The sequence below is a fragment of the Balearica regulorum genome, chromosome 26 (assembly GCF_011004875.1).
Source record: "Balearica regulorum gibbericeps isolate bBalReg1 chromosome 26, bBalReg1.pri, whole genome shotgun sequence".
NCBI classification, from domain to species: domain Eukaryota; kingdom Metazoa; phylum Chordata; class Aves; order Gruiformes; family Gruidae; genus Balearica; species Balearica regulorum.
The window spans coordinates 1,021,399-1,035,418 of NC_046209.1; the positions used below are offsets into that span (position 1 = coordinate 1,021,399).

Consider the following 14,020-nt stretch of genomic DNA (forward strand, 5'->3'; position numbering starts at 1 on the left):
GGATGGGCAGAGCTTTACAGCCAGTTGGTCCTGGCGTGAAGCCCTTTTCCCCTCACCCCCCAGCTCCTCACCCTCGGGAGGGTGCTGAGCCCCTGCGGCTGCACCAGCCCCTGGCCCCCACCCCAGCATCCCAAAGAGCTGCCACATCCTGCTCAGCATCACCGTCGCCTCCAGCTGCGGGCAGGGAGATGGGCAGCAGTGGACCCCCGCCACAGTGAGGGGCTGGCAGGGAGCAGCCCACTGTGGTGGGTGGGTGGTCGAGGGGGGAAGAACTGAGCCGGGGCAGCACCCATGGGAGCTGGGGGACATTACTGAGCTGTGAAAGCGCTTGGAGGTGAGAAGAGGAAACATCACCCAGCTCCTTGCACCGGCTGCGAGCGCAGCTGCACCCGCATGGCGTGAACGCGCTCAGCCCCCTCCCTGGCAGCGCTTCCTGGCACCGCCAACAGTCACACTCCTCCAGCCCCATGGCAAACCCTTCCCTGTGGCCAGCACAAGCCCCACCTGGAGCAGAAGGTAATTTCCCATTGTCTGGCAGAGGTCTGCGTGGCTGCCCTGCGCTCCCACATGCTGCACAACCTCCCCCCCCAACCGTCCTGACAGTGAGAGCCAGCGTCACTGTGGTCTGGTGCTGGCCACAGCCTGGTACCAGCCACGCGGTGCCCCGCTGAGACCCTTGCCCCATGTGAAAGCGGTGCAGGGCGGGCGCAGGCATGGAAAACCATCCACAGCAAGCCTGGTACGGCCAGGGGCTTTGTTTTGACCTGACCCCTGCTCAGCAAGCAAAGGGGGAGCATGCGGACAGAAAGTCACATCTCCAGTTTTCCGAGAAGGGTTTTTAATGAGATTTGTGACAATCCCCAGCGTCACGGTGACCCGTTCCCACCACCTTTATTAGCAGTACAGCACAACTCTGCGCCTGCCGCCACAGCTGCAGGGCCAAGGGAGCCCACCCCGGCCCCTGGCCAGGATGCAACGCTGGCCCCTGGTGCCCACGGTCCCTCAGCTAGTCGCTTTGGAGGATGGGGCAGGTCTAGTTTTGCTCACGGCTGAGCAGGACTTTCTCAGGCTGTCCACGAGCCTGTCAAAGAAGAACTCTGTCGGGTACTCCAGCTCAATGAGGTGCTGCAGGAAGGGAGGCACCTCGGCTTTCTTCACGCCCACATACACAGGGATCAGCTTGGTCCCACAGCAGTGGATGATGTGATACAGGTTCCACTGGGAAACTTGCTGGCACCACGGGTCACCCAGGGACTTGGCAGAGAGGAGGAGGATGGTCACCCGGCTGGCCTTGATGACCTCGGTGGCGGCTGGGGCGACAGACATCCCAGCCACTTGGTCCTGGTGCTCTATGTAACCCCGAAAACCCTTTCTCCTCAAGTGCTCCGAAATGCGGGAGGCGATGTGGTCATCCTCGGGGCAGTACCAGATGGAAAAGTCATAGGTGAAGCCGCGGTGCGAGGGCGTGGACGACATGCCACCCACCAGGGACGAGGGCATCAAGTTTAGGAACAGCAGGGACCACACACGGCCCTTCCTCCCGCACCGGGAACCTGCCACCACACCCAGCCAGCCCCTTCCCGGCACAGGCAGCAGGTCCTGCCGTTCCCTGGGGAAAGGTCAGGCTGCCAAAGTGGCACAGCCCCAGCCCTCTCGCTCACCAGTGAGGCGCTGACAGCGTTGCAACAAAGTCAGATCCTCCCGTATATCAAACACAATCGGCTCTACCCCCAATTTGGGCAGGCAAAACCACGACCATGGGACAAGGTGCCCACAGAGAGGAGTCCTGAGCACCGACACCACCTGGCCGGAGGCTGCTGGCTTCAGAAAGCTTTCTGCCTCATTTCAGTAATGCCGTGCTCCAGCGCCGCTCCCACCCGCCGCAGCTCCTCGCACCGGTCCCTCAGCTGGTCCCGGGACTCCTGGAGCCGCTGGTTCATCTCCACGTAGGAGCGGCTCTGCCGGTACAGCCGCTCCCTCTTCTCCGCAGCAGCCTCCTGCCTGCCAGGGCTGGGGGAGCCTGGCGGGGGGCAGAGCAGGGGGCTCAGCGGGGCCTGGCAGAGCCCCCTGCCCCCCCCCCCATACTCCCCCCACTCCAGGACTCACCTGGGGAGGGATCGTGGTCCCAGTGGGGCTCTGCAGGGAGGAGGAAGACGGGGTCGGCCGGGTGGGTGCCCCGCACGTCGGCCAGGATCTGCTCTACACTGGGGGGCTCAGGACGGGTGGGCAGCACCCTCTTGGCCTTGGAGCTCATCACGGGGCGGCCTCACGCGCGGGGCTGGCGCAGCACGGGATGAGGGGGCTGCGCTGCCCCTACCCCGGCCGAGAGACGGACGGACCGACCCCCCTTCGGACAGACACACAGACCTCCCCCCTCCCTGACGCCCAGACAGGCAGGCCCCCCCCCCAGGACAGACAGACCGACCCCCCTTCGGACAGACAGGCAGCCCACACACACACACTGCCCCCGCCGACAGACAGGCCCCCTCGCTGCCCCAGAACAGACAGCAGCCCTCTCGTTCCCTGTCAGAGACACCCCCCTCCCTGCCCCAGGACGGACAGACCCCTCCTTGGCCCCCCCCTTCCCCAGACAGACACCCCCCGCCCCTGGGACTGACAGATAGGGCCCCCCCCCACCTTGTCCACCCCAGGACAGACAGACAGAGCCCCCCCCCTCCCCCTTTTTCCACCCCAGGACAGACGGAGCCGCCTGCTCCCCCGCTACTCCGGACCGACCGACCGACCGACACACACACACAGACACACACACAGACACACACACAGACACACACAGACACACACACAGACACACACAGACACACACAGACACACACAGACACACCCCCCCCCCACTCTCCTCACCCGCCGCCGCCCTCCTCTCGGCCACCGTAGCGAAACCGCCCCGCCCCTCTGCCTCACTTCCGCCACGCCCGCCCACCCTCACGTCATCCCGGCGCGATTTCCCCGCCCTCCTTCCCTTCCCCGGCTCCGCCCACTCTCTTAAAGGCACCGCCCACTCGCGGTCTTAAAGGAGCCGCGCGGTACGGAGCACACGGGAGAGGGTCGCGGGGAACCGGGGAACCTCCGGGGGTTTATTGGGGGGCGGGCCCGCGCGCAGCGGTGGGGTCTGGACCCAGGCGCAGAATCCTGGTGCCGTAACCGGGGGTGAGGGGGGTGTTGGGGGGAGGGGATACCGGAGAGCACTCTCACTTTCTCTTCTCCACTTCCTCCGCCAGGTTCAAGGCTGCTCTGGATGCTGCAGAAGACATGGTGATGGCGTTACGGCCCATCCCTGGGTCTCCCCGGAGCTGGGCAGGCAGCTGCCTGCCCTGCCTGCCCCCTTTTTTTTTTTGGGGGGGGGTGCCTTTGATTTGGAGCCCCCCAAGTTGGCAACAGCGCTGAGGAACACACAGACATGGTGGGGCTGAAGGAGGACAAACGGTTTGGGGGTCTGGCTACAGAGAAGCAGGAGGGAAAGTGCCTGCTCTACCCACGCCAAGGGAGAAAGGACGGTTGAGCGTGAACCACGCCGGCATCTGCAAGAGCAGTTTAGTTTAGCCAGTGCCAAAGCGGCTGCATCCATCCGTAGGATGGTGGTAGCGGTGAGGCAATTGGCGCAGAACGGTCCCTTCTCCCTTTAGCGGGAACCGTGGCTCTTACATACAGACAAACTGAGCTGTGGTGCCACCTCAGCTGCCAGCCGGGCTCTGCTGCTGACCAGAGTCTGCAGGACTGGACCGCCAGGCACAGAAAGAAGAGAGAGAATAATCGTGGGGGGAGAGCAAAACCCACCTCAGCTCCCACCACCGCACAGGGGATGTGGCTGCGAGAGCACAGTCTGCAGTCACGGAGAGATGGCTGCTTGCCGGTAATTAAAATGAGAGGTGACTGCATCTCGGCAGCCCCAGACATGGAGCAGGACAGCGAGGACAGGGGACCCGCACTACCTTCTCGGGTGATGCTGGAAGCTGCATCCAGCACTTTGGTGCTGAGGGTGCCCAGCACGTAGTCCACGGTCTGGTGGTGCTTGAGGAAGCAGGGCCGGATGATGTTGTGGTAGAGCACCTGCGACCCGTTCCAGGACACGGGGGCCATGCACCACACCAGGAACAGGCACTGCGGGGAGGAGAGACACTCCAGAGCTGGAAGATGGCAGGGCAGGGGCTGAGCGAGGCAGCCCCCAGAAGGGGAGCAGTGACGGTGCCGCAGCCAAGATGCTCCAGTCCCCCCTCCAGCTTCCCAAGGCTGGAGCTCGCCGGAGGTACTGGGACCACAGCCACCACCACCGCTAATGGGTGAGAGGAGTCTGGCACCAGCAGCCCCCAGCAAAGCTGTTACCTTCCCAGCGTAGTAGAAGGGGAACCAGTAGAGGAAGGTGTCAGAGAAGAACTCGGCTACACTGAAGACGCCATACACCACCCAGTACGTCAGCCATGTGGTGTCGTCCTCCTTGCTGGAGCTCTCGATGGCTTTGATACTGCAGCAGGAGAGGGGAAGGGTGCTGCTGCCACAGTCCTGCTGGCAGGGTGGGCACCTCCTTCCCAAATCCTCCGAATTCTGGAGCAAACCTGCCTACCAGGTGCTGCTGCGCCAAGCTGGGATGGTGCCAGGTCCCAGCATTTTCAGGAAGGTCTCAAGAGCTTCCCAACCATAACTGCCTCTTCATTTACCAGGAAGACCCTCAGCTAAGGGCTGGGAATGCTCTCCAGGTGCTACAGGGAGGCTGGGCTGGGACGCCAGTACTTACGAGACGTATGCGGGGTAGGCGAAGCCAATGAGGTTGCAGAGCAGCGAGGCGCCATAGCCGAACACGAGGTACAGCCCCAGGAATGCCACAGAACCTGGCGGCAGGGACAGAGAGGATGGTCACATACCTGCTGGCACCGGGATGGTGAGGAGAGACCCAGGCTCGGTCTGCTGAGCAGGTTTCTCATCCCAGTAGTGAGAAGAGGCACATGCCAGCACCCTCCACTTGGGAATAATGCCCCCCCTCAATTAATTCCAGGACCACCCTCCGCACACCAGACCACCGCGGTGCTCAACACACTGATTGCACGGCCGCACTGAGCCGCAGCGTGTGGCAGAGTCTGTTGTGGGGTAGAGGCAATCCCTCATCCCTGAGGGAGCCACAGCCTGGTCCTGTCACTGTTTGTCCCCTCCCTGGCCTGGAAGGGACGTTACCACAACAAACTCACCGGGATTCTGGCCTGTGGCAGCCTGTACCTGGGCCAAGGCTGCAGAAATGTCAGAAGTGGAAACTTTAACGCACACCTACAGGCCAAAGTCAAGGCACTGAGCTTCTCCTCCCTGCATGGGGCTCGGAGCCACTTGGCATTTAGATAACGACTGTTCAAGGACAAGCCTTGCCAACAGAGCCTGCATTGCCTTTCTGCTCCCTGTACACATCTCCCGCGTGTGCCTGTGTGGAGCAGCCGCTGTTCATTAAGGATTCAGCCCCCTGAGAACCAGCAATCCAATCCTGCTTCCCTGTTATTAAATTACACCATTAAAATTAAGCGTAAGCCAAGGCTTTGGTCATTTGGACCCAGCCGTCAGCTGTTTGCAGGAGGCAGGATCAGCGGTGCTGGGAGAGCTGGCGGATGGGGGAAGCCAGAGCAAGGAGCCCTCGCTGCTGAAGCCATAGCCACAGCGAAGAGCCCTCACTCATGGGTGGGCTCAGAGGGCCTGGAGACGCTGGCACCCAGCAGCTCCCCCCGCAACCTGCCCAAGACAGCCAAAACAGCGACCCCGAAGGGGCAGAGGGCAGGAAAGCAGCCGGGGACACACAGAGCCGAGGGCATTTACTGTCACAGCCCTGCAGCGTCCCCCCTACCCTGCGTACAAACTCCTCCATCAACATAAGCGCCCCGCTGCGGGAAAGCCAGGACTTAACCTGTCTGTGCCGGTGAATTAGAGGAAAGCCCTAGCTCGGGCTTGGAGGACAGATTATCCCCACTCTGCTCACTGCAGCATTTCTGTGCCTTGCTCTGGCCCCAGTGTGGGGCAGCCACAGCTCTGGGCATGAACAGGGCTTCGTGTCTTTGCCAGGAGACAGGACGGAGCAACGCAGCTTTGGAGCAATTGCAAACCTGCCTTGGGGGAAAACTAACAGGCAGGTTCAGGCAGCGCTGGATGTCATTCCCCCAAGAGCCTTAGAAGGGATTTCACGGGCTAAGTTTAGCCCCCAGAGAAATTTATGTAACAGCCAAAAACCAAGTGAAAGGCCTTGCTTACAAAGAGCTGCTATGGGGGGCGGCCAGTGCTGTCCCACGGTGCCCGTCCCAGCAAGAAGGGTGAGAAGCCAGCATGACAGCCAGCCCGGCAGTCCCTGTGCCTTGGGAAGGGGACACCGTCCTCCTCCAGGGTGATTTTTACCCAGACGAAGCCACCACATGGCTGACCTGGCCATGCTGCCCAGAGGCCAGGCAAGATGGGCTCCGCACAGCAGCCCATGGGTCGCTACTGGCTCCAGAGATGCAGAACCGCTAGGTTCAAACACAAAATTGGGAATCACTCCAGAGCTGGGGGAGGGAGAAATTAGGTATTTTTAGTTTAGCAGCAGCTTCTCCTTTTGCAGGACAGGGACACGGGAGCATGGGTATCGCCCTTCCCGACCCCCAAAAGCCCATCGCACCTGAGCACGACTGCAGCCCCGGGAGGGCATTGCCCAACCGCCACGCACCATGTTTTATACAGAAACACCGAATGGGAGAACGTGGACGGGCCAGCCGTAAATTGGCAGAGAGCGGCAGGCAGCCGAGGGTCAGAGCCACAGCGAGGAGAAGGGCTGCGCTGTGCCAGGAGGCCACTCGCTGGGGAGATGCCGGCTGGTTTCTCATTAATGAGTGAACAGGATCCAGGTAACAGCCAGACCTCTGCCCTGCCGCCCGCGACAGGGGCGAGACCCGCGGGACGAGCGGGACACGGGGACAGGCGCTTCCATCCCCAAGGCCCGGTTTGGCCCGATGCAATCTGGGGGCTCGCCCAGCAGGGAGCAGGGACCCCCGTCCGTCAGGGCCAGGCTTCTCAGGTGTCTTGAGGGTCCGGCCAAGCCCCCCGACACACAGACCCCTCAGGTTTCGGGGCGCGGGATTTCACGCCTGCCGAAGACGAGGGTTGATGGCGCGGCCACCCCCTGGCCCCCATCCCAGCATGGCCCTGCTCCGCGACAGCACCCCCCAAACGGGGGGGGGGGGGGCTGCCTTTGCCCCCCCTGCAGAGCCCAGAGGCACGGTGAGGGCACCCCAGGAAAGAGGGGGAACCCTGGGAAACGGCCCCAAACGGGAGGGGCAGGAAGGGAGCGGGCAGCGCAGGCCAGGAGCGGGGCCGGGGAGGGGGATCAGAGGGAAGGGGGTACACCGGGGGGGGGGGACGGACGGACAGGGACGGGACACCGGGGGTGCCGGTCGCACCTGTGGCCAGGTAGAGCCGCTGGACGCCGGTGCGGGCCTCCAGGCGGCCCAGCAGGTCACCGAGCCGCCCGGGGCGATCGAGGAGGCGCTGCAGGCGCTGCGGTATCGTGCCCATGGCGGCGGCAGCCCCGGGACAGCCCCGGCCCGGTCCCACATCCCGAGCCACTGCGGGGGCGGGGCGGGGCCATGCCGGGAGGGGCGGGACGACGCGGTCGCCATAGCAACGCCCGCTCAAGCCCTGCGGCCTCGATGGCGGCGCGGTCGGGGCTGTTCCTGGGGCTGTTCTGGGGGCTGCTGGCCGTGGTGGCGGTCGCCGCCGCCCCACCGGGCCCCGCCGAGCCCCGCGTCTACCTGAGCAGCTGGGCCGTGCGGGTGGCGGCGGGGCCGCGGGAGGCCGAGGGCCTGGCCCGCCGGCACGGCCTGCTCTGCCTGGGCCAGGTGAGGCCTGGTCGGTGCCTGCGGGCCGCCCCATGGGGCAGGCGGGGGCCGGGGCGAGCCCGGCACCTCCCACCCACGCACCCGGTGTCCCCCTTCGCTCCCCCTCATCCCCACCATGTCACCCAGAGTGGGACGCTGGTTTAACTTTAAAACAGGGCATTCGGTCATTCCCTCTAGTGCTTTTAAACCACCTCCAGCACGCTAAAACTGCAACAATGAAAGCATAAGGGTTGCTAATGGGCTCTGCGTGTGCACGGGTGAGCGAGAAAACCCAAAGGGCACACACAAGCCTTCCCTGCTTGCTCTCCGAATGGTGCTCTCTGCTTGTCCTTCCACATACAATTCGCATTAAATGTGTCTTTCTGATCTCTGCGGCCCACGTAGAGCTGGCACAGGTAAGGCAGCTTGTCTAGAAACAATCTCTTACAACAGCTCTTTGCGTTGCAGGTGATGGAGGGAGAGCCTTATTATCATTTCAAACACCGCGGCACCAGGCAGAAAGCCTTAAGCACACACTGGGGCTGGAATATGCGCCTGACAAAAGAGCCAAAGGTAGGGATGAGGCGGCTGCAGGGACTATGCTGTGCTGGGCAGGCTCTGCCTGACATCAACAACGCTGCTTCCCACCCAGGTCCTCTGGTTTGAGCAGCAAACCGTAAAGAGGCGCACAAAGAGAAGTGTCAGCGTGGTGCCAACAGATCCCTGGTTCCATAAACAGTGGTACATGGTGAGATTTTGCTGCTCTCTCTTCTTATCCTCAAGCAAATCACCTCCCCAACATGTAAACAGGACTAATGCTGGCAGTGATGAGGCAGCAGAAGAGCCCTTGAAGGTCACCCACAGCCTGCTGTGCAGGGGCTGATCAAATTTAATCTGTTTTCCAGAACAATGACATCAATCCCGATCTAAACATCCTCACTGCTTGGAGCAAAGGGTACACTGGACTGGGGGTCGTGCTGACCATCCTGGATGATGGGATCGAGAAGGACCATCCAGACCTGTCTGCCAACTACGTAACTACGAGGGGCTGAGCTGCCTGGGCTGCAGGAACCGGCTCCTTCGGGGCGTGTTGTCTCCAGGGGAGGGTGGAAGCTGGTGCCTTCATCCCACCCGTGGGACTTTGTAGTGGGAACTCAGCCCTCCGTGGCTGGATCAAAAGGCTTGGTGTCTCCTGCAGTGAATTCTCATGTCAAGGAAATGTTAGAACTTGTATGTGCTCAGGCCCCCAAAATAGATATAATTACAGCAAGCTGCAAAGCTAGTAAAGCTGGTAAACCCTCACGTGCTCTGAGAGGAAAGGATAGGTAAATCTTAGTTGTTGTTTATAACAACATCGTTTCAGTGATTTGTAGCTCCTCTCTCCTAACTGCGCAGCCAGTGAGGCTCAGCCTTGGGTGACTCGCCACGCTGGGCTGGATGTGAGTCTGGGTACAATGAGGCAGGACAGTGACCTGCAAAGTTACACTCCTTTAGCGAAACCCCCTTTCCAACAACCCCGGGTTAACCCAACCCCAACACAGTCGCCGTGTGTGAAGGCCTCCCCCCGCCCTCTCTGGGACGGGCAGGCAGCAAGCTCGCAGGCAGCAGGGCGATTCGCGCTGCCAGACACCAGGTGAAGTGCCAGGCGCCTGCATCAAGCTGTCACAACTCTCGCTGAAAGGCGGTTTGCTCATGTCTGTGCCCCTTTTTGCAATAGGACCCCCTGGCAAGTTATGACTTCAACAGCAACGACCCCGATCCCCAGCCCAGGTACACCGCCACGGACGAGAACCGGTGAGTTTTGCCGGCTGATTGTCCAAGCAAATCTCTTCCCTGCGCTGGGTGCTTTATCACTCCAGGGGCTGAGCCTGTCCCAGGCCCCTTTGCCCCTCAGAGGACGAACAGCTCACATGCTAACTCTGCCCCTCAGACACGGGACACGCTGTGCAGGAGAAGTGGCAGCTGCAGCCAACAACCAAATCTGTGGAGCAGGCATTGCATACAATGCCAGAGTTGGAGGTGAGCCATTGCTCTGACATACTGGTGGGACAGGGGTCACAAACCAGCTCCAGCACCCTGGGCGGGGGGGGACGGGACAGGACACAACAACACACATGTGGCCCCAGGCAGTGCTGCTCTGGGGAGAGCTGGAGACTTACAGGGGAGTAGAGGGTGCTGTGGTGTTACCGCACACCCAGCCATGGCGCAGGGCTCAGTGTTTCCTGGGGGTTTAACACCTACTGTGACACGGGGCTGTGGCAGGCAGCACCAGCACCATGCAGGCTCAGGCTCCCCTGCAGAAGTGAGTGTGGCAAATGGGGTTAAAAGCTGGGAGAACTTGCAGGGCTTAATTGCAAAGGGCTTAACGAGGAGCTTTGGAAACAAGCTCACAGCAGCAGCTGCACAGACCTGATCTCCTTAGGGCAGCATCACATGGAAGGTGCTCAGGGCAGCCAGGGGACAGAGCCGGGGCTGGGGAGACACCACTCAGCCCTTATACTCGTGTGGCATATGCGAGGCTCCCACCCACCCAGAGCCGGCATGGCCTCCTGAGTGCTGCTGCCTCTCGGACACTGCCACTCCTCAGCCTGACCCTGCAGGTGTGCGGATGCTGGATGGTCCCATCACAGACATGGTGGAGGCTCAGTCCCTCAGCCTCCGCCCCCAGCACATCCAGATCTACAGTGCCAGCTGGGGCCCCAAGGATGACGGGAAGACTGTGGACAGGCCAGGCGTGCTGGCTGCAAAGGCCTTTTACAGAGGGGTCACCAAAGTAAGCTCGGTGCTGGCCTTGGGGACCTCGCTGGCACAAGGACTCCCTGCTCACCCCCCTCTACCTCCCTCCTGCCAGGGACGGGGTGGCCTTGGCTCCATCTTCATCTGGGCCTCTGGCAACGGTGGGATCAACTATGACAACTGCAACTGCGATGGGTACACCAACAGCATCTACACCCTGTCGGTGGGCAGCGTGCTGGCAGGTGGCCGGAGGCCCTGGTACAGCGAGGGCTGCTCCGCCATCCTTACCACCACCTACAGCAGCAGGACCACGAGTGAGGTGCAGATCGTGAGTGCCATGCTGGCTCTGCTGGAGCAGCAACCCTTGGGCAGATGCTGGTTCCCAGCACAGAGCGGGCTCATCCAAGCCTCTTTACCTGGGGAGGGAGAAGGGAGCTTTATTAAAATGTCTTCATTAGACCCCAAAAAGCCTGAAGGGACCCCAAGGGAGCATTTGCTGAAGTTATTCAACTCCAGCCAGTCCTGCCCTCTGCTCCAGCAGCGGGCAACAGTGCCAAGACCCCCCTGTCCCCCCCCCAGGTGACCACTGACCTGCACCACCGCTGCACCGACAAGCACACGGGCACCTCCGCCTCCGCCCCACTGGCCGCAGGAATGATCGCCCTTGCACTGGAGGCCAAGTAGGTGACATTGGGACAGACCCCAGGGAGAGCCTGGTGACATACCAGGGCCCTGCAGGGACAAGGAAGGGGGACTTTGCTAGCAGGGAGGTTGGGGGGTACAGAGCTGAGGTCTCCCCAGACTCTGGCAGGGCAGACTCTTCTCCCAGAACACTGCAGGAGAGCAGCCAGAGGCAGGAAGAGACTTGTCCTCTGGAGGTCTCCGTTGCTCCCCTTTTGGCAGCAAAGGAGGTTGTGGGGGGACCAGCTTGGCCCCAGACAGCTAACTTACATCAGAAGTCCGAAGAGCCAGATCTCACCCTCAAAAGCTAAGCCAATGCAGGCACCTCTGTCCCCAAGTCCTCCTTGCTTCCAGCCCAGCACTGACCTGGCGTGACCTGCAACATCTCACTGTCAGGACCTCCAAGCCCGCTCACCTGCAGGCAGAGGACTGGGCTGTGAACGGGGTCGGACGCAAGGGTGAGTTCAGGGCTTGGCTGCTGCCTGCTCCTGCTCCCCTCCCCTGGCCACGGGGGGATGTGCTGCCTCTCAAACTCCTGCCAGCAGGTCTGGGGTGGCAGCCCGCAGTGCTCTTTCAGTGTAGAGGGGCTCACGTGTCCTCTCTTGGGTGGCATCTGCTTTTCAGTGAGCCACCACTATGGCTATGGGCTCCTGGATGCTGGTCTGCTGGTGGAGATGGCCAAGGTATGGACAGGAACTCAGCCTCAGCGGAGGTGTTCGGTCAAGGCTCATCACCCCCCCTGGTAAGGGACGATAGCCCCTAGGTCCGACCTCACACAGGGACTTTCTTATAGCAAAGTTGCGCTGTGCCCATTGCAGGAACAAGTAACACTTCCCAGAAAGTGGTCTGCGCTGCGCAGCTTCTGCCATAACCACAGGGCTGTGGTTAGAGGTGGTGGAGGGCAGGATGCCCACGGAGAGGGAGGAGAAGCCCCTACCCCTGTCTTGTACTTGGTAGGAACATCGGCTCCAAGCTCACCATCTCTACAGACATCTCCTCCTGCTTGGGGAGGACCAAGCGCATCCGCTCACTGGAGCATGTCCAGGTCCAGCTCTCTCTGAGCTACAGCCGCAGGGGGGACCTGGTGATAGCTCTGACCAGCCCAATGGGGACCACCTCCACACTGGTGACCATGCGGTAAGGGTGCTCTGTGAGCTGGCAGGGAGCACGTTGCAGTGAGACTTACCAGCTCCTGGGGGTGCAGAGGGGGCTCCCCCTCTTGCAGCCTCTCCTGGGGCCAGGACACTCTTCCCCACGCTGAAGCGGCTGCTTGTTGCCCCCACAGAGAATGGGCTCACCATGCCCAAAACTCCTCTGTGGCCTCTTATACTAAGAACAGGGTGACTGTAGGGCCTCCTCAGGCTGCATCCTTCCCCTCCAGCCCATACGACACCAGCCAGCAGGGCTATAAGGACTGGACCTTCATGTCCACACACTTCTGGGATGAGAATCCCAATGGGACCTGGACGCTCCAGCTGGAGAACAAGGGTGATGCCTATAACACAGGTGAGTGTCCTGGAGGAGTGAACCCCATTCACCAAGGTCACGCAGTGCCTGGCTCTTTCCTCCTCTTTGATTAGCAACTTACAGGCTTGTCCTCTTCCTGCTCCTCCTGGGTCTCTCCAGCCAGCAAGGGGGCATGGCTTGCTCTCCTCCCTGTGGCCCTAGAACTTCCAGCCCCACATCCACCAGTTTGTGGATCCCAAAGCCTGGAGGGTGGGAACACAGCTGCCATCAACACCGAGTCCTGTCCCTTCTGCCCCCAGGTCTGCTGACCAGCTTCATCCTGCACCTGCACGGTACAGACGAGGACATGACAGCCAGGCGCTTCGCAGCCTTTGCCGTGGACAAGTGTGTCAGGCGGGACACACAGGGAGCATGTGAGGGTGAGTCTCTGGGCACAGGGGGATGGCGCTCTCGGCCCCAGGTGGCCCCACAGCCCAGCTCACACCATGGTCCCTCAGCAGAGTGCAGCGGCTCTTTGTATGCCTACCAGCGCTCCTGCCTGTCCTACTGCCCTCCGCGCTACTACGGCTGTACCCAGAGAACTGCTGCCACAAACACAGTGCGTGTCTGTGCCAGCTGCCACCCCTCCTGCTACACGTGCCAGGGCGCTTCAGCCAACAGCTGCACGGCCTGTCCTCCCACCCACACCTTCGACAAGCTTGCCTGCTCCTGCTCCCCACCACAGGGCTTCCTCCCCGAGGAGGGGTTGCAGAGTTGGAGGGACCTTCTCCCTGTCCTCATCTGCGGGAGCCTCATCCTCTCAGCCATCCTCTATGTCACATATCATGTGGCCTTTTGCCTTGTGAAAGGTAGCTCCTGCTGTCCCCCGGCTGGAAGGACAGTGTAACACCAGCCTGGGCTGCACAGACACACAGGCAGCCAGATCCCAGCCTGGGAAAGAGCTGCCCTCACCCACCTTCCAAAATAAACTGGTTGTTGTCTTTCCGGACCACCATGTCTGAGGGGTGACTTCCCTTCCCAGCAGCACCTGGGCTGATCCCACCCCATGTCCAGCTCTGTGCATCGGCAGACACAGGCAGTAGTTTCCCTCCCCGCCTGGCTCGTCCCCCGCACCTCCTCTGGGGACCTGCGCCAAGCTGGGGGGCTTGGCCTGGCACTCTGTTGTGAGGGAGCTATTTCCAGAAGGGCTGGGATGCACAGCTGGGAGCCCTGTGCCCTTTCCCAGACACAGAGGGCCATGGGGAAGAGGAGGAGGAGGAGACATGACTTCTCTCCAAACAGCTGCACCCGAGTGACCACAGCCAGCT

General features: G+C 61.6%; 3 protein-coding genes across 4 annotated transcripts; 1 reads left to right on the forward strand and 2 right to left on the reverse strand.

Annotated features, from left to right (window-relative positions):
• Positions 1-821: 821 nt before the first annotated feature.
• C26H19orf25 (chromosome 26 C19orf25 homolog) lies at positions 822-2,408 on the reverse strand. The gene is made up of 2 exons (XM_075776514.1): positions 2,107-2,408; positions 822-2,020 (listed from the first exon to the last, which is right to left on the reverse strand). Exons 1-2 carry the CDS (start codon positions 2,252-2,254, stop codon positions 1,824-1,826), a joined length of 345 nt encoding a protein of 114 aa, XP_075632629.1. The 5' UTR covers positions 2,255-2,408; the 3' UTR covers positions 822-1,823.
• A 657-nt stretch (positions 2,409-3,065) lies between these two features.
• On the reverse strand, positions 3,066-7,584 carry REEP6 (receptor accessory protein 6). 2 transcript variants are annotated; one of them, XM_075776515.1, is made up of 6 exons: positions 7,413-7,584; positions 4,748-4,841; positions 4,339-4,477; positions 3,948-4,116; positions 3,665-3,732; positions 3,066-3,256 (listed from the first exon to the last, which is right to left on the reverse strand). In XM_075776515.1, the coding sequence occupies exons 1-6, from the start codon at positions 7,525-7,527 to the stop codon at positions 3,239-3,241; spliced, it is 603 nt and encodes a 200-aa protein (XP_075632630.1). In that variant the 5' UTR covers positions 7,528-7,584; the 3' UTR covers positions 3,066-3,238. The 2 variants fall into 2 exon arrangements, with proteins under 2 accessions (XP_075632630.1, XP_075632632.1); XM_075776517.1 differs by lacking the exon at positions 3,665-3,732.
• Positions 7,585-7,656: 72 nt separating this feature from the next.
• PCSK4 (proprotein convertase subtilisin/kexin type 4) lies at positions 7,657-13,691 on the forward strand. The gene is made up of 15 exons (XM_075776518.1): positions 7,657-7,850; positions 8,298-8,402; positions 8,482-8,577; positions 8,735-8,863; positions 9,547-9,623; positions 9,760-9,848; positions 10,430-10,602; positions 10,681-10,893; positions 11,145-11,245; positions 11,601-11,704; positions 11,871-11,988; positions 12,204-12,383; positions 12,628-12,752; positions 13,013-13,132; positions 13,214-13,691. Exons 1-15 carry the CDS (start codon positions 7,662-7,664, stop codon positions 13,597-13,599), a joined length of 2,205 nt encoding a protein of 734 aa, XP_075632633.1. The 5' UTR covers positions 7,657-7,661; the 3' UTR covers positions 13,600-13,691.
• Positions 13,692-14,020: the final 329 nt, after the last annotated feature.